Source organism: Channa argus, chromosome 10 (genome assembly GCF_033026475.1).
Source record: "Channa argus isolate prfri chromosome 10, Channa argus male v1.0, whole genome shotgun sequence".
In the NCBI taxonomy this organism is placed as follows: Eukaryota; Metazoa; Chordata; class Actinopteri; order Anabantiformes; family Channidae; genus Channa; species Channa argus.
In genome coordinates, this window is record NC_090206.1 from 26998124 (window position 1) to 27023615 (window position 25492).

Below are 25492 nucleotides of genomic sequence, written 5' to 3' on the forward strand. Positions count from 1 at the left end.
ACCTCACCGTTCCACCTGGGTCTCTCTCATTGACACACATGTATTCAGTCTTCATTCCTCTGTTTTCCAGAGCAGACCTCCACCTCTCTAGATTTTCCTCCACCTGCTCCCTGCTCTCACTACAAATCACAATGTCATATGCAAACATCATAGTCCATGGAGATTCCTGTCTAACCTCATCTGTCAGTCTGTCCATCACCAGAGCAAACAAGAAGGGGTTCAGTGCCGATCCTTGATGTAGACCCACCTCCACCTTGAAATTCTCTGTCACACCTACAGCACCTCACCACGGTCTTACAGCTCTCATACATGTCCTGCATCACTCTAACATACTTCTCTGCTGCTCCAGACGTCCTCATAAAATACCACAGCTCCTCTCTCTGCACCCTGTTATACACTTTCTCTAAATCTAAAAAGACACAATGCAACTCCCTCTGACCTTCTCTGTACTTCTCCATCAGCATCCTCAAAGCAAATACTGCATATGTTGTTCTCTTTCTAGTCATGAAACCATATTGCTGCTCACAAACGTTCACCTCTGTCCTTAGTCTAGCTTCCACTACTCTTTCCCACAACTTCATTGTTCATTGTCATCAGCTTTATTCCTCTGTAAAAGTTATTATGAGCGATCACTCCCAAATATGTGGTTTCAGACATGCTTTCAAGAAATGGCCCCTTCAGGACATGTAATTGTTTGGGACTTATTAATTTGTTAATATCGATGCAGCAAGTGGAGCCTTAACTTTTTATTAGCAGCAAGCGTCCCCGAGGGGCACAAGTTCTGATGAACACAAATGTTGTAATTTGTGCATAATTTTGTCAATTTGGGCCTTGTTAATGAACTGTTAATTAAATCAAACCATCTGAGAGATTTAAAGTTGAAATCACTGTTTGGTGGAAATGCTGACAACTCATACACACCTGAAGCGGTTGCAGTGGAATTTGTAGGAGCCACTGGATGAATTAAGATCTAATAGCAGACTGCAAAATTTGGTTATAGCTTTTGTTCTATGTAGCACTTTGAGAGAAGTTCACAGACATCTGTTGTCATAACCGGGTCCACATTCTCCTCTTCTTCTATCTCTCTCTCTCTCTCTCCATATATCTATCTATCTATCTATCTATCTATCTATCTATCTATCTATCTATCTATCTATCTATCTATCTATCTATCTATCTATCTATCTATCTATCTATCTATCTATCTATCTATCTATCTATCTATCTATCTATCTATCTATCTATCTATCTATCTATCTATCTATCTATCTATCTATCTATCTATCTATCTATCTATCTATCTATCTATCTATCTATCTATCTATCTATCTATCTATCTATCTATCTATCTATCTATCTATCTATCACTAAACCACTAATAAACCACTTTGAACACATTGTATTCGATTGAACACCCAGAGAGGGAATCCAAGACTCAAATGTAAAGGAAATGATAGGTTAGAGTGATCTGTGTATACGTTTGTCACAACAAGCTTATCTTAACATCCTCTTGCAATTTATTTTTTTTACAACTGCACTTCACAGTTCAACAGTTGTTGGCCGTGAAAGATCAAAAATGTAGGACATGGAAACATTTTATATTGATATGTTAAGTATTACCATAAAGTGCAACCAGTCATTCATGTTAAATACCAACATGTGTTCATTATGTTAACAGCAAAAGTAATCTGGTTGCAGTTATCTGGCCTAAAAACATCATTTAGAAACATAATTTATAGGAGTTAGCATTTCTGATTTAATAATCAGACAAAAAAAAAAAGAGACTAGATCATGAACATGTGAAATAGAAGCTGTCATGTACAACTTCAGACAAAAACACTAAAACATTTGTTTATGTGCCAAAACATGCACCTGTAATTCTTTTCTTTCTGGTACAAAAATGAATATAACATATAAACTGCAAAGAATCCTGGTAACAGTTTTTTTCTGTAAAACTCACCTGTTTACTCTGCATTTTATGCCTTATGTGGTCAAGTGTCAAATTTTTAGGGTTTTATTTCTAACATTACTACTGCTTTTCTCTTACGACGCTTTGAGTTATGGTTGACATTTATGAAAGATGCTCTACAAATACAACTGGACTTATTGTGTCTGAACAGTTTGTTACTATTAACAGTTTTCACGACAATATGAGACTAGCACCTTTTGTAACTCAAACACTTCCCTGACATTAAATAATGTGAAAATACAACTGTGGCCCAGGTTGAGGCACTAACAGGACTGTCTGTCTGTCTGTCTGTTTCAGTGGGGTGGGTTTAGCCCGAGCTCACTTTGAGAAGCAGCCTCCATCCAACCTGAGGAAGTCCAACTTCTTCCACTTTGTGCTGGCGCTGTACGACCGTCAGGGGCAGCCGGTCGAGATCGAGAGGACTTCCTACGTTGACTTCGTGGAGAAAGACAAGGTGAAGTGTTTGTGTTCTGTTCCTGGAAAACCTTGTCAGTTCATATTGTCATTGTGGTTTAGGAGCTGCAGCTGTTTGCATGTGGATCACTGTAGGTGTTTTTGCTGGAGGAGCCACAAACACCAGGAGAAGTCCTGGAAGATGTTGAAAATGTAGAAAAACACCAGACTGCTCCTTTAAACGGCTCCATAGAAAACATTTCCAATGATTCTGATGATAATAAATGAAATATCCAGACAGGTTTGGGGGTGTTTGTTCTCTGATCACTTGCCAACTGGCACCAAATCCTCCCCTTGCCTCCACCCACTCACTCACCTCACCTCTGCTTTGACCTCTAGTCTCTTGCCCCAAACCCTCCCCCCTTCCTTCCAACACACACACTGGGACTGAGCCAACACTCCCAGGCACAGTTGGCACCGAGCGGCCGACCAACAGAGGCTGTAACCAGACAGAGAAAGAGAGAGAGCTTGGGAGGAAATAAAAAGACAGAAGGGAGGGCAAGAAAGGGTGAGAGGAACAGAAGTGAAGAGCAAAGACAAAGATGATGGTAGGAGTTAAAAAAAATATCTGAACGCAGCTCTCACAGGCTTTTTGGTGGCTCTAATTGTTGAGGAGAACAACATCTATGATCCTTCATCTTAAAATAATCTTACAGTAATAAATAACAGGACAAAACAAGCCAACAACCGTCTCCAAAAAAAAAAAAAAAAATGCTCTGATCCAACCAAATGAACACATATTTGTTTTTCAGAAATGGAGTCAGTAGGTGGATTTGATGCAACTTCTGTCTTTAATAATTATACAATAATAAATACAGCACTGCATTTATTAACAGGCAGAGTCACCAGGAGGGGGTCAGGGGTGGATGGTGGACTTACAAACACACACACATATACATACATACATACATACATACATACACTGCAATTTCCATTGTGTAGTTAAGTTTAGGCACCAGTAATACTTTGGTTAAGGTTAGATTAAAGGGTTAAAGATTAATAAACACACTGTGATTCAACCAGACCAAGATTTTTCTCTAAAAATATCCTAGTGCACCGGGGGGCTAAAGGGAACTAAACAACCCTTTACAAGTTGTAATTTATGTAAATGAACAACAGCTCTGTCATGTTAACAGCAACATAATCTGTTTATGGGAGTTATGTTTCCCAGAGAAACACATTTATTGTTGCAGTCGAGTTGTATTAAATCATAAATATTGCAAAAAATTAAGAAAAGGTCTTATTATAAAGAATTTTAAACATATAATTTTAAGAAACGTTCAACAGCTCTTTTAAATTTAAGATTATTAATTGTGATTAACATTTTGACTAAGCTTAGTTTTATTTTACTCTAATGATGTGTGGCAGATGTAAACTGGGAGCCTTGTTAAGTGCTTACTACCAGAACTATGAGTTTGAAAGTCGGTGTCATTCCTGACCTTTTGTGAGGCTTCCATGTACTACTACACACTGAAAAGACGTAATAAGAAACACACTTTACATTCTAATACAGCGCACTGCAAATGTTTGTGTAAATGTGCACATGTAATTGTATCATCACAAAAATTTGCTGAATCAAGTGTTCTTTGTGTTTGTGTGTGACAGGAATACAACGGAGAGAAGACCAACAATGGGATCCACTACAGGCTACAGCTGCTCTACAGCAACGGTGAGAAAACAAATATCTGTTCACAAAGTGACGATTCAGTTATTGTAATCTAAGGTTTTGGAAATGATGTATTTAGTTTAATGATCCTTCAGTAATAACATAGTGATGTTTTCTGCATGATCAGATATTTGTATATATTTGATCAGATAAATTTATTTGCAACTTGTCAAATTCTTAAATCTATTCAGGTTATAGTTTAATGTCCTACCACATTTCCGGGAGACAGCATGGGAAAAACAGCGATAGGGTGCTTTTCAATGGCAGACGATCAAATCAAGTTTCATCATGAATGTATAGAGGAGAAATTAGATTAATCACTGGTCAATCACTGTGCCGCTTAATACATTACATACTAAGACTAAAATCAAGCAGGATGTCAAACAACTTCCAGCGGCTGCCAAAACTTTTGAGCTGCACAATGCTCAAAGATGCAAATCTACCACGTCTGGAATGAGGCTCTGACAGACAGGAGAGGGACGTAGGTCCCAGGACGACTGACGGTCCAACACAGAGAGACAAAGTGAGCCTGGGTGCTCATGTGCTGGAGAAACAGGGTTGGAGATGTAGTGGTTCCCAGAAAAACACGGGCTGTGTTGGAATTTAGCCCAGAAAGTGGCTGGTGCCAGGTCCAAGCCCTGAGACATAATCCAGTCTCACTGGTTCTGGACTAAACTGTGTCCAAGAAAATCATGTTTATATACAACAGATTTGCAGCAGCTACAAAAAATGTTGTATTTGATTAAGATGTTTAGCAAGTTGTTGCAGCTTAGCTCATTTCCTGGGCTCTTAGTTAAGGGCAGAGACACATTGTGGTCTGGTGACAGTGATGTAGTATAAACATTCAGATTTGTTCCTGCAGGATAAAGGGTTAACAGATTTCGGTTCTTCCCCTTCTGGACTTGGGCAAAGGCTGCTGGGAGTAGTTGTACCCGTGTATTTAGGAGCAGCTGATAACTGTACGCCATCACCTTTAGACAATGATGGGCAGCATGAAATTAAGCCTAAATCGAGCCTTTTTTAAACGGTGCTTCTGTAGGTCAGGTGAGTCTTTGTTCAGGCTGGATTTACTGTATTGATTGATGAAGCTGTGCTAATGATGGTTTTCTCCCACAGGTGAAACAGTCTGTGTTGGTTTGCAGCTGAACTTTCCGAGTTTAGAATTAGTAGAGAAGGAATTTATATTAAAGGTCACTGGACAGTTTAAGACTGTGAGGCTGGAAAAACTTTTCATTAGAGAGGGAGAGAGAACGGCAGTGCATGCTCACATCTGGAATATCTGACAACTAACCAAACCTGAACTCTGTTTTGTCCATTGGGGGGAAGTCGAGGTATCTTTTTAGCTGATTCGAAACACACAGCTCTGCTTAGTGCTGGCACCAGTCCAGACCTGCAGGAGGAGGGCGGCCGTAATGCTCTCAGACCCCCGCAGAAACACCAGATAAAGTGGCACATAAAAGAGCGTTTTCTTCCAAAGGGGCATAAATCACTCTAATATGAGTCGGCGTCGTCGGATTAGCATCGTACAGAGGTAATTGACCTCATCTGCAACAGGGACGGATAGCCGCCATTTAGTGTGCAGACTGCTCAGCACTCAGCCGTGGAGCGAGGAGTGAATCATGTCAATTAGAAAGGCGAGGAAGCTGCGAGGAAACGGCCTGAGAAACAAGAAGTAAACCCACTGCATTGAATACAATTAGAGCTACTCCGCCACTAACAGGTGTTCCCTGCAATTTCCTCCACCCCATGTCGTGTTTGTGTCACATTTACGCCCGGATGCATAGCTAATAAAAGACAAGCAACTCTGATTGATATTTAATTTGTCAGAGAATGAGGATTCCTTGTTATCCTTGAGGAAAAAAGCAGCGGGAGGAGGAGCAGTGGTGGTGGAGGGGCGGCGGAGTGCTCGGCAGTTAAAGGCGGCCTGGTCTATAAATAATAAACAGCTCTGGAGCCACACTTGTGTTTGTTTTTCCTGGATGGGGGGAAGTAGCATTAGCGTAGCTGGGACAAGATGACAAGAGCTACAAAAAACATAAATACACAGCAGGGACATTACATGTTACAGAGCATCATTCTGAGGGGGTTCTTCTTGTTTTCATACTGAAATTAGAAGAGGAGGCTAACAGCCGTGTGTGTGTGTGTGTGTTTTAGCATTGACATATTAAGAGAAGTCTAATAAATGGTGCTGGTCATGGTGACGTGCCACATGATGACACGATGCAGAGGACCCTAAAGTTCCATCATTAATTAATATGACTAATGCTTCCAGCACATAGCAGTAAAGTCAGATACTACTGTCAGACACATCTCACCCCTGGTAGGTCAGCGAGAAGCAAAGCATAAAGATGACAAGTTTCAAATAATCACAATATTTCATAAATATCCAGCAACAAAATTTCATTAGGTCAGTTCAATCAGCAGAGGTGTTAGAAGTATAGAAAGTCAGTACTCGAGTGAAACTGCAGTACTAAAAAAGTACTCCACTACAATTAGAAGCATCTTGTTCAGGTAAATAATTTTGTCCCCCAATGTCCAAGTTTTGGTTTAGCAACAAAGCTTGTGTATAATTTCCATATGTTTATACTATTTCCAGCTCCCTCCTTTATTTACAGTTGCTTGCATTATGTGTTTTTTTATGCGACAGTTGTTAAGTGTGTTTGTGTTCTCCAGGCATCAGGACAGAACAGGATCTTTATGTTCGGCTGATAGACTCCATGACCAAACAGGTGAGAAACTGCCAACACTCACAACTGATTCACAACAGACTTTAATTGATATATCTATTGTTACTGTGATGAGAATGTACCTACAGTACAATATGGAGCAGAGTTGAAACTGGCAGGAGTAAGTGGAACAAGAGTAAGGACTGTTCAGATGGTTTGAATGTTAGGAAACACCGTTATGAGACAAAAAAGTCCAAAATGGAAAAAAATAGACTAAACATCCAAGTAATAAGATAGAACAGGCAAATAAAGAGATCAAAAAACAGAGACAACACTATGGACCTGAGATGAAAACAAGCAGAAAGAGACATAAATAACTAAATATACCCAGAAAAAGGCCAAACAGACACACAAGATAAAACCCCCCAAAATAAAAAGGCACAAACACAAAATGATGAGATCCACAAAGTGGCAAAAAACAGGGGACACCAAACAATCAAAATGACCAAAAGGAGACAAAATCTCCAAATACAAGTATAAAATTGCATAAAAGATAATGTAATGTAACAAAAAGAAACACATGTACAAAATCATGAGACACAGAGCAGACAAATTGAGACGTGTCTCCAGAAATGAGACTACAAAAGAGAAACGAATTTAAAATGGATAATAATTAAACACACGTCATGATTCCAACTGCAGAATGATTTTTACGTATGATCCTGATTCTCTGTGCAGCATTTTAAACTTCTCCTTCATTTATAACTAACTCTGTATCTCTGTTCCTTAAAACAGAACAATTCTCCCCATAAACCTTTCTCAGAACTTTTTAAACTCCTCGTCGGACTCTCCTTTTTTTCCTCGATTTCCCTCCTGACTCTCCTACACTCGAGCAGCACTGATGTGTTTTCCTTTTCAGCTGTGCCGCTTGTTCTTTCGCTGACTGCAGGTCCTCCAGTTCCTCCCACGTTTCCGGTTTTCACTCTCAGAACCCCCATGTTGAATCTGAACTTGCAAACCGTTCCTCTGCCAAGAAAAACCCCAAATATTTCCAGATTCCAACCGAGCCTCAACGCTTGCATCCAGCAGTTCCCTCAGCTCCAGATCGTGCTGTTCCTCACACCTGATGGTTTATTTTACAAAGACTGATGCTCTGCTAAAGGCTGAAGCAATGTTCCCTTTGAATTGGAAACACTTAAAATCAGATATGCAAGCAAATTAATAGCACAGAAAACAAAGAATTTGATACCAGATGATGTAAAAAATACACAAATCTAAAATAAACTCCACCAGGCCTAACTGTTCAAGTAAAGAATAACCCAAATATGTTCCCCTAAAATCAGTTTTATCAGGAGATTGTGATGAATTTTCTTTGTTGAGGTCTTGAGTTTATAAAATAACATTAAAGTGTGCTGATACCTTGAATGGGCCCTGAGAGATCAGGGTGAGAGAATATTAAAGAGCTCAGATAAATGGCATAAAATAGTTCCCGAAACAAAACCAGAAAACAACCAAAACGAGACACGAAATTACCAAAAAATAATGAATGCAAAAGAAAAAAAGTTAATCAAAAGAAGACAAGAAATTACAAATTGACACAAAAAACAATCAAACACAGATATGACAATGACATAAGAAAACACAACATCCAAAAACAAACAATACAAACAAAATGACCAAAAACACAAATGATGTTAATCCATCAATGACTGAGAGTCACTTTGAAAACAGAGAACATCTCCCACACACCTGTGCGACAACCCAAACATCTTCCCAGCTTCACCTCCTCCTCATTTAGTCATCCCCACACCCCCTCCCCTCGGTGTCTCAGCCCCTGTCGGCATGTCGCCGATCGATGTATCAAGCAGCCCCCCGACAAAGCGTCAGCTGTGGAAACCGATCAATAGGCCCTAATGTGGCGCAGCGACGGCACACTGGAGACAATAATCCTGACACCTCCCCCTCCACCTCCACCTCCCACTACATGACACCCCACCGGTTGACAGTCAGACCTGACAGACAGGTTGACTGGGGGCCCTGCGGATCGATAAACCCCTGTCGCGGGCCTGTTAGGGACCACGCATCTGGGGGATCGTCATGGCGAGGTGGAGCTGGATTAATGCACATGGTACTGTACGGCAGATTATACAGGGAGTCAGGTCACACAGAGGGAGGTGTCTGTTTGTGTGGGGAGGGGAGCAAATCAGCTGTGCCAAACAAATCTCAGGTTCTTTACACAAACTAGACCATTAGGAAAAAACATTAACTCAGCAAGTGGACAAATAAGGTCAACATGAGAAGAAAGGCCAGAATTTCACAAGGATCAAGAAAGTTGTTGCAATGAAATCCAATTCCACAACAAATAGACTTTAGTGGAGTAAAACATCTGAGAGTTCTGTGGGGACAGCGCTGGTTTCCAAAAATATCCACTTTCGAAAATGTCTCCATGTTTAAAAAACTCCAGCTGGTCCTCAGAGGGATAAAGGCCAAGTGGTGCTGTAGTTTCTGAACCCTAAAGAATTTCTTTCTGCATCAAGCCCTAAAATGATAGAGGGAACCTTTTAAACTAATAAAACAAAAAGGAGACGGGATCATTGTACACAATTAATAAGTGAATAAATCATTATTATTGGTGTGTGGTAAAAATATATGAAGCCTTCAGTTATAGGTGTGACATCCTGTAAATGGTAAATGGCCACTTATATAGTGCTTTTATCCAAAGCGCTTTACAATGTTTGGTCTTATACACACACACACACACACACACACACACACACACACACACACACACACACACACACACAGATGTTGGTGGCTTACATGCAAGGTGATCACCTGACCCACCATGGTCAACTCGGTGTTCAGCGTCTTGCCCAAGGACACTTCGACACGTAGGAACTGGGAATCAAACCACTCCGCAGACGACTGTCTTACCAACTGAGCTACAGCCGCATCCTAATGCAATAATAACTTTAAAATAACATTTCCAGTGTTTATCAGTACTGCACATCAGCTTAGCTCATCACAGCTTCAGCTCAGGGATGTTGACTTTGATTCAGCTGCTCCAGAACATCACATTCCTTCTGCTTTAACGGTTCTGCTGTAGAACCACATGTGTGTTGATGTCATTGTCCTGCTGCATAATCAGCTTTCTGTTGAGCTTCAGCTTTTTAAAGCTTTTCCAGCCTGATCAGCATCAACAACTCGTCTTCGGAAATCTGCTTTGTTTGAGCCACGACACATCAGACTGATGGTGAAGATCCATATTTAGGCTCTTTAAATGAGTCAGAACCTCCCAGACTCACAGCTGACTGACATCATACCGATTCAAACACCTGACTGTAATTCTTCCTTCACGTGAACTTATAACCCAAGAGGTTCACATGCAGATATTTAAGATTGGTGATAATCTTCCACAATAAATAAGTGGACAACAGATTTCTTTATGTTGTTACTTTTAATTGGATTTAGAACCTTTAAGAAATATTTTTGTTCAAACTTAAAGAAAATTCACTCAGCACAGATTATCGTAGACTCCTCACAGAGAAAGAACAATATCAAGGTGCAGTTGCAGCCTCGTGGCATCTTTGCATCAGGAATGATGATGTATAAATATTGACCACAGCACTGTGTGTGTGTCCCTGATCCATATCCCTCCTGGTCAAACTGGAGCATTTTAATCCAGAGGAACGGAGCCAGGATCAGGATCAATAATGCAGAAATGGTCATTATCCTAAAAGTATTGTCCCCCTGGGGTGTGTGTGTGTGTGTGAGTGTGAGTGAAGAGGAGGGGGGATCTGTTTTGACTATAAAGGTGGTTGAGGTAGTGGTAGGTCATTGCTGGAAAAAAGGACACACACACTCTTACTGGAGTTCATTTACAGCCACCGGGGTATTACAGCACACACACCTCCACTCAGCGGTCATCCGTCATCCGGACGCTGACATGACAGCTCTGTGGGGTTGAGGAGCAGGGATGGGTGGTATAGTGGGGGGTAGGGGGGCCTCATCCTGGGGCGAGGCCCACCATCTGGCAGGGAATTCTGGGAAGGCTGCAGGAGGCTGAGAACACCAAAAGGGAAGGTGGTGGATGGAGGCCATGTCTGCTGGTGTGCAGGTCCAGCCAGAGTGGGGGGTGGGGAATTAAGGCAGCACATGCACATGTCAACATATCAACTAGTTTACTTCAAATGGAAACAAAGAATGACAGATTATGTGTTTTGTTAGATCCTCAGTGTTGGAAATTATAGTATTATACCAAGAACATGTTATAATATAATATAGATTACTATTACATTATGTACTTTCAACTGTAGTTATGAAAATTTTTTAAATTGTAAAAATAAAATACCAATATAACAAGTAAAGTGACTAAATCAGCACCACAGTGTAATAATAAAATAAAGAAAACTACTACTGCGTCCAGTACTGGTTTATTACCAGCTGCTGTGACTGTTAACCACTTCATATTTTCTTGTAAGCACCTTAATCAAATGGCTGATCTGAATTTCTGTGTGACCTGTCCTTCACCAGGTCGACTTCACCACACACAATAACCTCTTTGTATTTACTGAGTTTTTTACTGTGACTTTATGAAGTCCACCTGTTAAACCTGAAACACTGTTAGATTCTCACAGTGAGTCTGTTTCTGTCCCGTCAGCCCATCCTGTACGAAGGCCAGGACAAGAACCCAGAGATGTGTCGTGTCCTCCTCACTCACGAGATCATGTGCAGGTAAGAACAAAACTAACCCTGATGACGTCTCCTTTCACGTTTGGGTGAAGTGAGGACATTGTGGACGCCCTAACAAGTTTGGAGGTCTGATGGTTAACACTTGGTTTTAGGGTCAGAATTGGCTTTAGCTTGGGGTAAGAGGAATGTGTTAGGGAAATGAAAGATTAAGAATAGAAATACAAACGTGTGTGTGCACGTGCATGTTACTGTGTTGTAGAGCAGTGATTCTCCTTCCTGCTCCTCCCAGTCCACTGTCCTGCATGTTTTTCTGCAGAATCACTGCTGATTACCTGGATCAGGTCTGATCTGCCTCCTGATGACCTGTGGTTTATGGTTTAATTAAAATTCTGCCTTTCATGTTTCCTTATATGTTCGGCATCAAAAATCAACGCATTATGACTGTTGGACATTCGTTTGACAACACACTGACATTTTGATGTTTCCAGAATCCTCATAGACTCGTCTGATTGTTGAGTTGAAACAATCCAATCTGCTGCACAAAAGCTGTATTTAAATTTTTAGTTTTTCCAACAGTAGAAATTTTAGTCTGTTTTGTTTTGAGAATCATCTGGTAATTATCTTTACTATTTGGAGTCTTAATCCAGATCAACAAGGGGCAGAGACTGCATTTTTTTTTTAAATCAGGTACATGTACAGGTTTTGGTTTTTACTTCAAAAAGGTGGTAAAACAAATGTAACAACAATAACAAAATGTTATTTGTGCTTTTTTACATTTATTAGGAAATGAAGAACAAAGCAGCACAAATCTTAAGTCAAGGAAAAAACATTAAAGCAAAGTGTTTTGAGAAAAACAGTTTTTGTTTCATGAGATCCAAGTGCAGGAAACAACAGGCAGGAATAGTCTATTTTTTTTTTCTTTTTAAGATTTAAGTACATGGGAAGTTGAAAAATAGTTGTTTTCAGCGTTTTTTAAATATTGGGAGTGAGGATGCTGAGTGTGCAGAGTTTGGCAGCTCGTTCCATCTTTGTGGGATGACTGAGCTGAAGAGTTTTGCTTGAGATCTAACCATTGCTGTATGATGTCCGAGCTCAGTGGGCGGGAGATATGGTGGACTTGAATAAAGGAGTTGAGGTAGGAAGGTGCTGTTGATCCAGAGCTTTGAACCTGATGAAGGCAGTGCAGAGACCTGAACATTGCTGCTGATGGCCCGTCACCAGGACATTGCAGTGATTGAGATGACCTATGACCAGTGCCTCATCTTTCTGATGTTCTGATTTAAGACTCCCACCTCTGCTGCTTTCAATTCTCAAAGCAAATGAGGAAATTGTAAAAGCTGCACTGTAACTGATTAGTCAGATAGTTGATTAGTTCTACTTTATTTGATGAGGAAAGATCTTCAGTGCAAGAGACACCTGAGGACCTATTACAACAGGATTCACAACCTTCTGTAGGCACAATCACAGACATACTGTAACCTGCTGAAACCTTGACATTAACAATAGTTTTTTCTAAAGCAGAGTGGATCTAAACTTTCTATAGAAACTCTATAGAAAATATAAACAAATTTTCTGTAATAATAAAATATTGTGTATGAGAACTTCAGTGAGGAGTCTATGACAGCACTGTAGAGCTACTGTGGAGGATCACACAACAAACCTAAGCTCATAAAACTTACCTGCAGAAAATCTTGACTGTTAAAACACCCGAGACTCCTGCTTGAATGGAAATCTGTCTCCAAGATGCAGATTAAAGTTATTATAAAACTGCTGCTATCAGTCTTTGCTCCACGCGCTCTGGTCGGGCTGGATGCCTCCTTTCTACTGGCCATGCTGCTGTTAGTCTCAGGGGTCAAAGTTAATGTCTTGCTTTGTGGCGTGCTGCATATTGTATGCGTTTTGGTCGACACAGCAGCAGAGTTGGTGGAGCTGTTAGTGAAAGGAGGGTTTCACAGAGCTGAGTTTCATCATGCTGGATCTAAAAACCCCATTATAAGAGTCTACAGTAGAGAATTAATGAAAAACGTCAACATAAATACATTTTACCTGTTATCAGCTCAAACATAAAGTGATGGAAGAGAAGCACAAGCTGTTTGTTGTGGGTGTTAAATGTTCCTTATAAATCAGCTTTTTTGGGTTCAAACCCAATTTGGTAAAGTAATTAATAAATCCAGATTTTATTAACTAAAACAAGAAAACTTTTATCATGTTTACCTCTAATGGTTAAACTGTTCAAAGATTATTTTTACTCTTACCAGAGTTAAAGTTGTACTTTATCAGTAATATATAATTTTAAATGAATGTGTGAGTGAGAAGTAAAACTTCCCACAGTCAGCAAACACACACCACAGTTATTTTTGAATTTACTTCAGACTACAGTTTAGATTGTACCCACCACAGTACTCTGAGCTGCTTCCCTGTTAAATTTAATGCCTTTTGACAAGAACACATGCAGTACTGAGTATTTTAGTTTCAAATTCACACAGGGTGCGGTGACAACACTTGTATGACTGGGTTTGTGTGTCTGTAAGAGGGAGAAAAAAGCAGTTGTTGGTTTGTCGTTCATCACACCAATCAACACTTTTCCTGCCCTGCGTGTCTCTGCTGTCGTCTGTGAGTTAATGGTTTTACTGGTTCAGACTGAGGAGTGAAGACGACGAAGATTGAGGGAGGGGGGCTAAAAATAGGACGCACACACATACTGTACACACAACACACAAACAAACACGACTGAAGCTGGAGGTGTTGTAACATTGTAGATGGTTTAGACAATGAATACCTGCATCTTTAGAGCTTTAAAAAGATTCAGGTCAGGTGTTCATAGAAAGGAACCTCACCTGTGACAACATCAGACCAGCTGATCAGACCAGCTGCTGTGACCGCTGATGCTCCTGATCAGGGCTTTAAAGTCACACTGAAACCACCACAAAAAACCTACATCATGCCTCTGGCATTTACGTTACTGGTCTAAAGATGCATTAAGTGGTTCCAACGCGTAGTGCGCTGGTTTGTGCACAAATCAGGTTTAATTATCTGATTTGCTCAGGAAAACTATACTGTACCGAAAGCATTTTAATATGGAATAAAGAGGTTGAGGTGCAGAGTAAACTGGATAACATTAGTGGGAACCTGGTTAATCTGTTTTAGATGTGCATGAAACTGCTTAATATGTAAGATCTCTGTGGATATAACTGGCTTAAACCGGTTTACATTGTCTGTAAATTGGATGAAAATTTATTCAGTGGCATTCACTCAAAAATGTCCATAATTTGGTGAACATGTGGAAGAAATGTGGTTTTGTGAGCAGGCAACTGGTTCATACAGTATGTGTAGCAGACTGGTGGAATATCTGGTTCATGTGCAGTAAACTAGTTTATCTGCAAAGTAAAGTGGTTTACATATGAAATAAAGTGATGTCTATATCTATAACTTTGGTATAAATAGAGTAAACGGGCTCCCATATTAACTGGTTTCCATGTGTATATGTAAGTACTTCGGTATAAATATGGAGTAAATCCGTTTTGATAAGCAGGAACCTGAATAATCTGTAGAGTTTACTGGTTTAGGGGATAAACTGGCTCCCATGGTAACTTCAGATAAACCTCTCTGGATGAACAGGACCCTGGTTTATTTGTGTGTTCTGTGGTGGATCTGTGTGTTTCCTGCAGTAAATGGGTGGTTTACATGTGCATCGATATGATTTAAATGTGGAGAAATTGGTATAAATGCTGTGCAGAGGAAGGAGGATGTGGTGGACGAGGCTTGAAGCTCTTTTTGAGAGCTTTAACGGAACAGGAACTCGGCTGACGTGTTAATCAGCTGCAGTTTGACCTCTGATCACACACCTGCTGTATCGTTTTATCTCCAAACTTGAGTCTGTCTTAACTTCCCTCATCCTCTGACTTTTATCTGGGCGCCGGGCTCATTTCCCCCTGCGAGAGTCCTTCGACACAAGCTTCATTTCCATAATGACGGCTGACTGTCTGCGTCTCCGAGCTTCAGTCATTACGTGATTGAGTGCGATTATTAAGCAGCCTTCCCCCCTGATGGATGCTGTGTTTCCATTTGCTAATGAGTGAGGGATCAGAGACCGGCTCACTGTTTCCATCTCTGTATCTGTACCGTCATGATCCCAGGTGAGCTCGTCTTTATGGGCGTCCCTGTTGGTTTGTCTACCTGGATCACACTCATTGGGCTGCACCTTTGGGTGTAGCGCCCGTTTACATGTGTGTAGCTGCAGGAACACCCTGTTGTCCTCCCATGTGAGTCAATCTTTGTTCCATTTTAGAGACTTCATAGATTTTACCGAATAATAATGTAGCTTTGAGCCCGCGACATTCATCCAGCAGCTGAAGTTACTGCCGATTCACGTGAGGGTTTTAAGTAGTTCACCAGTAGGACAAACTCATTTAAAGTGTGAAGATTTCTGGGCACCAACATGCTTGCTGCAGAAGATCTTGTGCTCTTAAGCTCCTATGGGGGATGGTCCTCATATTTGCGAGTGTCTCCAACACTGTAGTCTTTGCTGTGGACAAGTCTTCCATGGCACATAGGAAGTCTAGAAGAAGAATTGGAACGTTACAATTTTACTATGTAAACGTTGAGTGAGTTCTACTTTCTTTTATGTTCTTCATTGTAGGAACTGGTGTGAGCAATGCTTGGATTGGGTTTTCTCTGACCAATAACCCAATCAGCAACAAAAAGGCAGAGTTTCAAAAAACAAAAGGGCCCCTTGGCTATGTGATTTAATGGCTGAACATGCAGCATGGATCTAGCTCAATTAGTTTGAAAGTCCTTAAATTTGTAGTAGCTGTTTCTCAACTGTTTAACGTTTCTGTGAATTATTGTAATTGTTGTCTAATCTTGTTCATTTATAACTAAATTGGCACGAGTGCAGTTCAATGCTTTTTAATGCTCAGAGAAATCCTGAAATGTTACCGCATAACTTCAACTTAAGTAAATAATTTGAAGTGCTACATCTTGTTGTAGTGGAGTACATTTTCAGGCAGGGTTTGCATGTTTGAGTTGGTGTATTTCTGCCACAGTTTACAGCTGTAAAAATTATCATACGATTGTAGAGTCATGGTCAAGCTATTATTGCTGCACAGAATTCAGTTTGGTCTTTGATTCATTTGGCCCCAACTTCAGCTCCTCCTGAGCCTTTTCATCCAGATGTTCACAGGTCACATTCTTTTGTTTGATTTGTAGGAGAAGGACGTAATATGACGTTCACTTTTAGGACTAAATGACTGGGTCAGCTGACTGAGCGTCTGCGACCTCTCCATCGAATCACTGCGGCACATTAACCATTTTTAAACTGGAGTATGCTGCTTTCCATGTCATGTTGGCCGCAGCCAGCTTGGCACGCGGGCGTTGCCAGCAGGCTCCTGCAGGCTCGCCAGCTCCGATCCGCTCACCTCGCCACGCTGCCACCTCGCTCCCTCACTGGCTGCCAGGCTCCAGGCAATGCTGGGAAAAACCTCCTGCCATGCTCGCAGACATGAAGCCGGCTCCCAGGCCGGGCACCGCTGCTTGGCTTCATTGCGTCTCCAGGCCTGGCTGCTGCTGCCACTGAGGCGTTCCAGGCCTTTGGGTAATTACAACACTTGCCCTTTGAAAGCGAGCCCTGCGCTGCCGGCCCGTCCTTCTTGGTGTTATCGGGACACTGTGATCCTCTGACGCCGTGCTGCACAGTCCTCGGGGAGTCTTTGAAAGCCTCTCAGTGTTTTTTGGTGTGTGTGATTCTGCAGCGCCGACATGCCCGGACAAACCTTCTCTTTGTGCTTTAAGTAGATTCCACTTGTGGCGGCATCTGAAGTGGCTGCTGAGCGGCGAGGAGGAGCAGCCAGTGGTAATGATGCTTGTGTGACCCGGCCGAGGCTCGACGGCCAAACTGGCTTCTGTGGCTGAATTATTTCTGGGGCCTGAGTGTGTTTCTCTTTCTGCAGCAGCGACCAGGGACAAACTCTTGCACTAAAATGAGTGACAGCGGCAACAACACACACACTGTTTGTTTTATTTTTGCCAGGTTTGTAGCCATACACACACACACACACACACTCAGGTCTGTGTGTGTTGTTCCTCTCAGTCATTAGCTGGCCGTGGTGTTAGCCTGTTTGCGGCCCGGGGGGAAACGTCATTAAGGCGATATTGTGGACGCTCAGCCAAGGTTTGTTTTCGTCTTTGGAAAGGGGCCCCGGGTCCCTGGAGGGGCCCCGGCAGTGCTCCTGGGGTCCAGTTTGTTTATAACACTTCTTTGGCAGTTTGGAGGAGGTTGTCACCACAGCAGCACCAGTGGGTTTCCAATGCTAATTGGTCTCCTGGAACTTTCACTAATGGTTCCAAGTAGCTGGGGGAATAAATTATTGTGGCGCATTCTATGGCAACAGTCACACATACACATCCATACAGAGACTGGGAGACAGCGGGGACACAAACACACCACTTACTTTATGATTTTTCTGTACTTAGAGATCAAACAGCGTGATAAATGATTCATAAAGCGTCTCATTTGGCATTCGCAGCCTCGATTTGACGCTTGTTTGTCAAATGGCAATTTGATTCAGGACAGCATGGGGCGAATGCAGTAGCGTAATTGGACGTCACGGGTCATATGCAATATGATTAATTTTTAAGAATTACCGGAAGATATGTTAATGACTCTCGCAGCGATAAGACGGGGAGAATTCATTGTAGAGAAATGTTTGTCAGAAGATTATAGGCAGAAAATTAGATTCTGTGTCATGATGCTGTTTTTGTTATTAATGATGGACTGATCACTTCTGTCACATTTTCACATTTATGCTTCAGAAAGCTTGAACAATCACTGATGTTTAAATTCATTTTGACAAATTTCCTACATCTCTGTCTCATTGGAGCTGAAAAATGTAAATATTTCCCCTGAGGCTGGATTTGTTTTACTGAAATCCTGTTATTGTGGAAGAGTTTTACTGCAATATCGAAATACTTTTTTACAATGAGCAAAAGTCCTGCATTTAAAAGTGTTATTTGCAGAAAGCATAGAATCTGAAGCCATTTTGTGATTTTGATAAACCTGCTCAGCTTGGAGGTGTTTCTAACTTAATCTGCTACAAGAAAGAGCAGAAAACCTTTATCCTTTTGCAGTAGACAGTAAGAGTTTCTCCACCTCTGCATACATTTGAGCTTCAAGATTTTTTTGTAGCTCCTCAACTATATAAAGGAAACCAGTTAAACAAAACATTCAAAAACTACACTTGCTGATCAATTGATTGTGGAAAATGATCCGATGTTACAACAATTGGGACGATGTGTAAAACCTAAATAAAACCGGAATGCAATGATTTGCAAATCTCACCAACCCATATTTTATTCACAATGGAGCATAAAGAACATATCAGATGTTAAAACTGAGACATTTTAGTATTTCATGGAAAATGGCAGCAGCACATCTCAAAAAAGTTGGAAGAGGGGCAACAAACGGCTGGAAAAGTAATTGCTGCCAATAAAAAAACAAATGCATTTGACAACTAGTTAGGTTAATAGGTCAGCAACATGACTGGGTTTAACATGAGCATTTCAGAGGGACAGAGCCTCTCAAATGTAAAGATGGGCAGATGACCAATCTGTGACAAACTGTACCTACAAATTGTAGAACTATTTTCAGAAAAATGTTCCTCAATGTAAAATTGTGAAGACTTTGAAGATCCCACCATCTACAGTTAATAATATCATCAAAAATTCTCTGTGTGCAAGGGACAAGGCCGAAGGTCAAAACTGGATGACCGTGGTCTTCAGGCCTCAGGCAGCACTGCATTAAAAACAGGCCTGATTCTCTACTGGACATCACAGCATGAGCTCAGCCATCAATGCTGAAAAGCACACAGACATTTTAGCGTTTTATGCTCCCATCCAGACAATGTCTCTTTCAGTGAAGGCCTTGCAAATTTCAGCAAGACGATGCTAAACTACATACTGCATCCATCACAACAGCATGACTTCACAGGAGAAGAGTCCAGGTGCTGAACTGTCCTTCCTGCAGTCCAAACCTTTCACCAGTAATAAACATTTGGAGCATTATAAAATGAAAAATCCAAACAAAGGCCCAGGACTGTTGAGCGGCTAGAATCCTGCATCAGACAAGAACGGGACAACATTCCTCTCCTGTTATTTTCTATTGTGAATAAAATATGGGTTGATGAGATTTGCAAATTTTTTTTGTTCTCGTTTTACACAATTCCCAACTTTTTTGAATTGGGTTGTGCGTGTTTGTGTGTGGAAAATGTATGCAAAACTCTAGGTTATCAGTCACTTGGAGGTGAAATTAGACGTGTTTGAATCATTGGGATGACAATTTCTGAAGAATATGAAATGTTTTATTTATTATAAAGTGTATTTTTGTCTCAACTGTTTAACTATGGTAAACCTGACAATTCTTTAGGTCAGATATATGCTGAAAGACAATTCTATAAAGTTTACTTAGAAGTGTACTTTGTGCGCATTTTTTACACTGCGACATTGTGACTTTTACTTTAAGCAAACAAACAAATTAAAAAAAAGATCTGTTCCCTGAACCACGGTCCTTTACCCGTTAGTCATTAAGAGGACATTTCAAACAATTTGTCCATTTGCCAGCCTGGTAACAGAATGTTGGGTTTGTTTTTTTTTGTTTGTTTTGTTTTACAGTTCTTGCTGTAAATTAATTTATTATGAAAATAGATGCAGATCAACTGTTTTTGACTCACATGGTGCAATTCACAGATAGGCTGCAGGTAGAAGTACACAAACTCAGTTCTAGTAAGTAAAAATGCTTACCTGAAATATAACCCACCACTACCAAATGTATGACTTTGAGGTCTAACTAAAGTTAGGTTATTTATAAGTTAGTTAGTTATGTTATGTATGGTCATAACACATCAGCAGTTATTATATAGATTCTGGTTTAAGGAAATGTAAAGGTAGCATAAAACTGAAATATTTGAAGTACCTTTAAACTGTACAGTACAGTAGTTGGGTAAATGTACTTAGTTACTTTCCTCCAGCTCTCTGGCTGATGAATATTAATGTGTTGGATTCAACCTGCTGCTGTTTAACAAGACAAACTGACCCAGCCTCATTTGGCACCACCTGTCCCCTGCAGAGCTGAAACAGAAAACCCCCCTCCCTCCCTCTGGATGCGTCCACACCGGCTTCTGGTTCTTGGATAAAACTCGGCAGACGGTTTGCCCTCTGGCTACCTGCACGACTAGTTGGCGAGTGGCCGCTCAGTTGGCTGGCTGGTTGTCAGGGGCGACAGTGATGGGGGTGCAGGGTGTGGGTGGAATCGGGGTTTCCACATCCTTGGGTGACAGCCAAATATTTGTGACCTTGGCTTGGACCCCAACCAGCTGGACTATGTGTGTGTGGAGCACGTTGGTTTTTCAAAATAAAAGTTGGGCCTTTCTAAATTTATATTATCTAAAATATTTATTAGATACGTAGAATAATGTTATTGCCATGGATTTCTTTTTAGAAGGGGCACAAGCCCAGAGGCCCAAGGGATCAAGGAGGCCCTGGCCTGGCAAAAGGTCCCAGAAATAAAAGCACAAAAACGAGACACTGAACCACCACAAAGAGAAGTGTTTTGTCATGAGTGAGGTTTAGTTCTTAGTGTTGTAGATATGTGCAGCTTAAGTTTCAGATTGTGAAATTATAGATTGTTCTTATCATTTTGACTCTGTTCATCTTTTCTATTTCCAGTCGGTGTTGTGACAAGAAGAGCTGCGGAAATCGCAACGAGACGCCCTCCGACCCCGTCATCATTGACAGGTAGGACCTCCCCTGGCTTCATGTCTCTCTCTTTGCTGCTGGATGTCTCCAGTTCAGGTTTTTGCAGCTCAGGTTTTACATCCGGTGGTTTGTTCTTGGGTTGAAGTTTTACAGTTTGTAACATGCAGGTTTTTGACGACACAAAACAAAACTAAGAAACAATATTGACTTAAACACAATACATCTGCTAGACATGAGTTCCAGGTTGTAAATGGGAAACTGTGATTACATATTCAGAGGAATCCTGGCTGTGGCTGCTTGTTTTCTGAGCTCAGTGTCCATTTTTCCCCTTAGTTATTATAACATCAATGGAAAATAAAGGGAACTGTTCTGTGATGGTGCTTTCAAGGATTCAAGGAACAGATTTTCAGCTGCTGAAAAGTAAAACCTGTCAACAACTGAAATCGATGAAGACGATGAACTAAGGTGCTGGAACAATATTTAAAAGCTTCTGGTTCCTAAACAGTCAAACAAAAAATGGGAGTTTTGTGTAAATTTGACTTTAAGAAACTGTGATTTCACATCTTCACGTTAATTAAAATGAGTGTCACTGAACCAGCGTCTTGCCTGGAAAGAAGGGAATCGGTCCTTAAAGTGTTGCTAATAAAATGTTAGTATATGAACACGGTATAGAGAAGATGGAGAGTGGAGGGTTGTTGATATGCAGCCGTTTTCTTCCACAAACGTCCGTCTGAGTTCTTTGTTTCCCAGTTTTCTGGTGTCTCACTTGTTTCTCACCTCTCACTTCCGACACTGTGTGAATTGTGTCAACAACACCACATGGAAGATAACGTTTAGTTGCTGCAGAACGAGCTCTGTCTCCTCCTCTGAGCTCTACATATGTTAATGCTTGTTTATGAGATGGGCTTACTGAGACACTGTCTTCTGTTTGTCGGCTTCATGAACTGACATCACCACACGTTTTGTAAGGTTTGTTATGGGGGCAGTGTCAGCTCTACCCATAATGCCTCGTGTCTGTACATGTTGAGGTGTGGAGGGGCAGCGGGAGGGGGTGGAGGTATGGAGTCCATCTCATGTGTGACACCAACGTACAGAGAGGTGGCAACACTTCTAAAAACACCCATCAAACACGCACACACTAGGAAATACACACAGCCTGAGTTGAGAGGCTGCACGTTTGTGTGTGTGTGTGTGTGTGTGTGTGCGTACATGTGTTGTATGACCTCCCTGATGTGTTTCTATTATGACATGTATAATCATGTGTGTGCTGTGTACACTTTCTGTTCCATATGTCTCTGCACTCATACAGTATAGAGTGTGTATCAGCTCTGTTGGGTTAGTGTGTGTGTGTGTACGTGTGTGTTCACATGTCTTTCTCTAGTTGTGACATTTTGTCCAGTCCTCACAATCTGTCTGAGGGTTCAGACCTGGTTTTATGGTTCATGTTAGAGTCAGCTTTATTTCTTTAGTTTTGTTCGGCATTCAGGTGTGTTCGCTATGGTTAGGGTGGGGTTGGGAGTGTGTGTGTGTGTGTGTGAGGGTACATCATGTCATGCATGAGTCCTCACAAAGATAGAGCACCAATCACACTGTATGTGTGAATTTGATTTACTGCAGCAGGACGTGAAATCACAACATTAAACAGTTTACTGTAGACACTGAGCTGCATCATTTGCATGATGGGTCACTGAACACAGTAAAAGACACACAGTCACTCTGCCCCCCCCCCCCCCCCACCCACCCCTTTGTCTAATATGTGAGTGTTTAAGTGTGTGTTAGAGGGGGTCACAGTAATAAATCGTGCATTTCTTAACAGGCGCTAAAATGCAGAGAAACAACCAGAGCTGCAGTAAATCAGCAGCAGAGGACTGACAGTGAGTGTGTGCCTGCACATATATGTGTGTGTCTGTGTGTATTCCCTGGGCTAGTGGACTAGTATCGGTGTCCTGTTGTCTGCTAATTAAAGTGGTCAAACTGCAGAGAAATGAGGACCAAAGACCAGATAATAGTGAATCATTTTGGAGCAGAGTTTTTATCTGACAGTAGACGACACAACTTTAGATACATGTGAGAACAACAAGAAGATGACAATCGACTGCAAAGATGCCACAAATTAAACATAAATACAGCCTGTGAAAGATCTGCACAAACATTTAGAAACATACATGGAAATTTGCTCAATACACCAAAGTTGCTGTTTGTGGCTTGTATCGGTCGTATCTAATTAGTATCTCTGAAATATGGACACTTCAGAACTTGTCTAAAAATCACTGGGATTTTAAGGTGACTTCAGTCTCACAGATAGTGACAATTGTCAGTACTTTCAGTCCAAAGCAAAAAGTAACAGTTAATAGCAAATTCCGAACCTACTATGGGCTAAAAGGAAGTTTAAACATCATCTCAAAATCATCTGCATTATGAGAAGTCATAAGAGTCATAAGACACCTGTAAGGTCTCCTTTTTTTAAATGTTGTTTGGTAAATGCACTGTGTTTCTGTAGAAACATAAACCTCCTGCTCTTATGTTGATGGGAATAGATGCAAAAGTCTATTCAGTAGCTTTTCGGGTGGTTTCTGATCACATCACAGGGTTTAAATCCACAGATGATAATTGCATGTTTATGTGGAGTGAAAATCTGATGAAGACGTTTTTAATGTTCACTCCTCTAATATTTAGGGGGGAGCTTCCGTCACTAAAAGGCCTGTGTGCGTATGTGCGTGTGCATATAAATCCTCCTCTCAGAGGTCGCTTTGTTTCCTCCGTTTGCCAGTTAATGGCCGAAATCCTGCCGAGGCAGCAGAACGCGGCGCTGACGGATCGCCGTAACACCGCTGTTATTGCACGCTAATATTGCAATTAGATGGGTGGCCGAGTTGCCCGAGTGGGGCAATAAATTGTCACAGAGTGTCAGAGCGAACGAGGAGGCCTGTCTCTAATTACACTGAACACACCTCTCCAGCCGCCGCTCCTTCCCCAGCTTCTCTGCTGTCTGACCATCACCCCCCTGCTTTAATGGTCGCGCCTTACATGGAGGTCACGACCCCCCCACATCACCACTTGTTCCTCCAACACCATTTGCAGCTTGTATGTCATGTGTAGAGAGGTAAGTTTAGAGTGATGGTGGATGACCTTTGACCTCCAGCATCTTCTCACCCCTCTACTAAAGACATGATGCGAGGAAATGTGTTTTTAGAGAAATTGGAGCTGATTCCACTTGAATCATTGTCTAAAGCTATGTCACTATCTGATTGGTCGACAGTCTGCAGCTACTTTTACGGCTTTTACGGAAAGTTTGGACTGTTCATTTTTCTTGTTTGAAGTCAAAGTCAAAAAACATTTACCACAAAGAGAAGTATGACCATCAAAACCAAACAAACTGAACCCAGAGAGACTCATATCTGTTCACATTCAAATTCCATTACCAAACAAAGTGCCTTCTGCCATGCGCACTAAATTAAGGGGAAAATCAAGGCTGAAGATGTCTAAAAACATGTATCTGAGTTTGGACTTTTCTTTTTTAAGTGCTGACTGTAGAGAATTAATCATCATTTGCACAAAGAAACCCCTGCATAGTGTCCTTGTCTCACAGTTAAGATGCTTTATCGTCTCCAGGGAGCTGGAAAAGCCGGCGAGGCTGCAGAGCAAGCGTCAGCAGAGGGAGAGGCCAACGTTTGATTTAAGGGGACAATTCTGGAGAAAAGTGCACAGGTTTTTTAGACAAAGTTCACCTTTTATTAGTTAGTTTTTCACACCGGGGTTTATAGACATGTAAATGTCTCTATTTCAATTTATTGTCCACTCATTTAAGGATTTTCCTGGACGTGAAACACTTTGAGCGTCAGGTAATTTCCTGATGTGTGCTGTAGTGCATGGACAAGTTGACTAAGTTTGGACCCAGACTAGGGAGTGATTGATGCACATTCCTGATTTCATGTTATGTGTTCATATTCAGTTAAATCATGGACACGAACTAAATCCAAAGAGACAAAAATAACCTAAAGAAGACAAAAACACACACTGAACCCACATTTTCTGTGGAATCAGCACATACCAGTCGTGCTGTTGTTGAACCGTATCTTGTTTATTAAATCTCAGAGCCTTCAAAAGCTCGTCAACAACAGCAACATGCTAACACCCAAGATGCATTTCACTACAGCATCCGATCACAGGGTTTATATTTTGGGCTGAAATATTTTAGGTGAGATGTGGATGAGAGTTCATCCTCGAAATGGAAGATGTGAAGCTTAAACTCAGGAGCTGTGTATATATGTAAGAAGGTATAGCCCATAGGGAGATGGG

General features: G+C 41.2%; 1 protein-coding gene across 3 annotated transcripts in view; it reads left to right on the forward strand.

Annotated features, from left to right (window-relative positions):
- The window catches only part of LOC137134285 (transcription factor COE3-like), a 137771-nt gene that overhangs the window by 16386 nt on the left and 95893 nt on the right, over positions 1-25492 (forward strand). For all 3 annotated transcript variants that reach the window (XM_067518948.1, XM_067518947.1, XM_067518946.1), the window contains exons 2-6: positions 2267-2423; positions 4028-4091; positions 6762-6817; positions 11415-11488; positions 21164-21232. In XM_067518948.1, coding sequence (XP_067375049.1) covers positions 2267-2423; positions 4028-4091; positions 6762-6817; positions 11415-11488; positions 21164-21232 — 420 coding nt within the window. The remainder of the gene's footprint in view (positions 1-2266; positions 2424-4027; positions 4092-6761; positions 6818-11414; positions 11489-21163; positions 21233-25492) is intronic.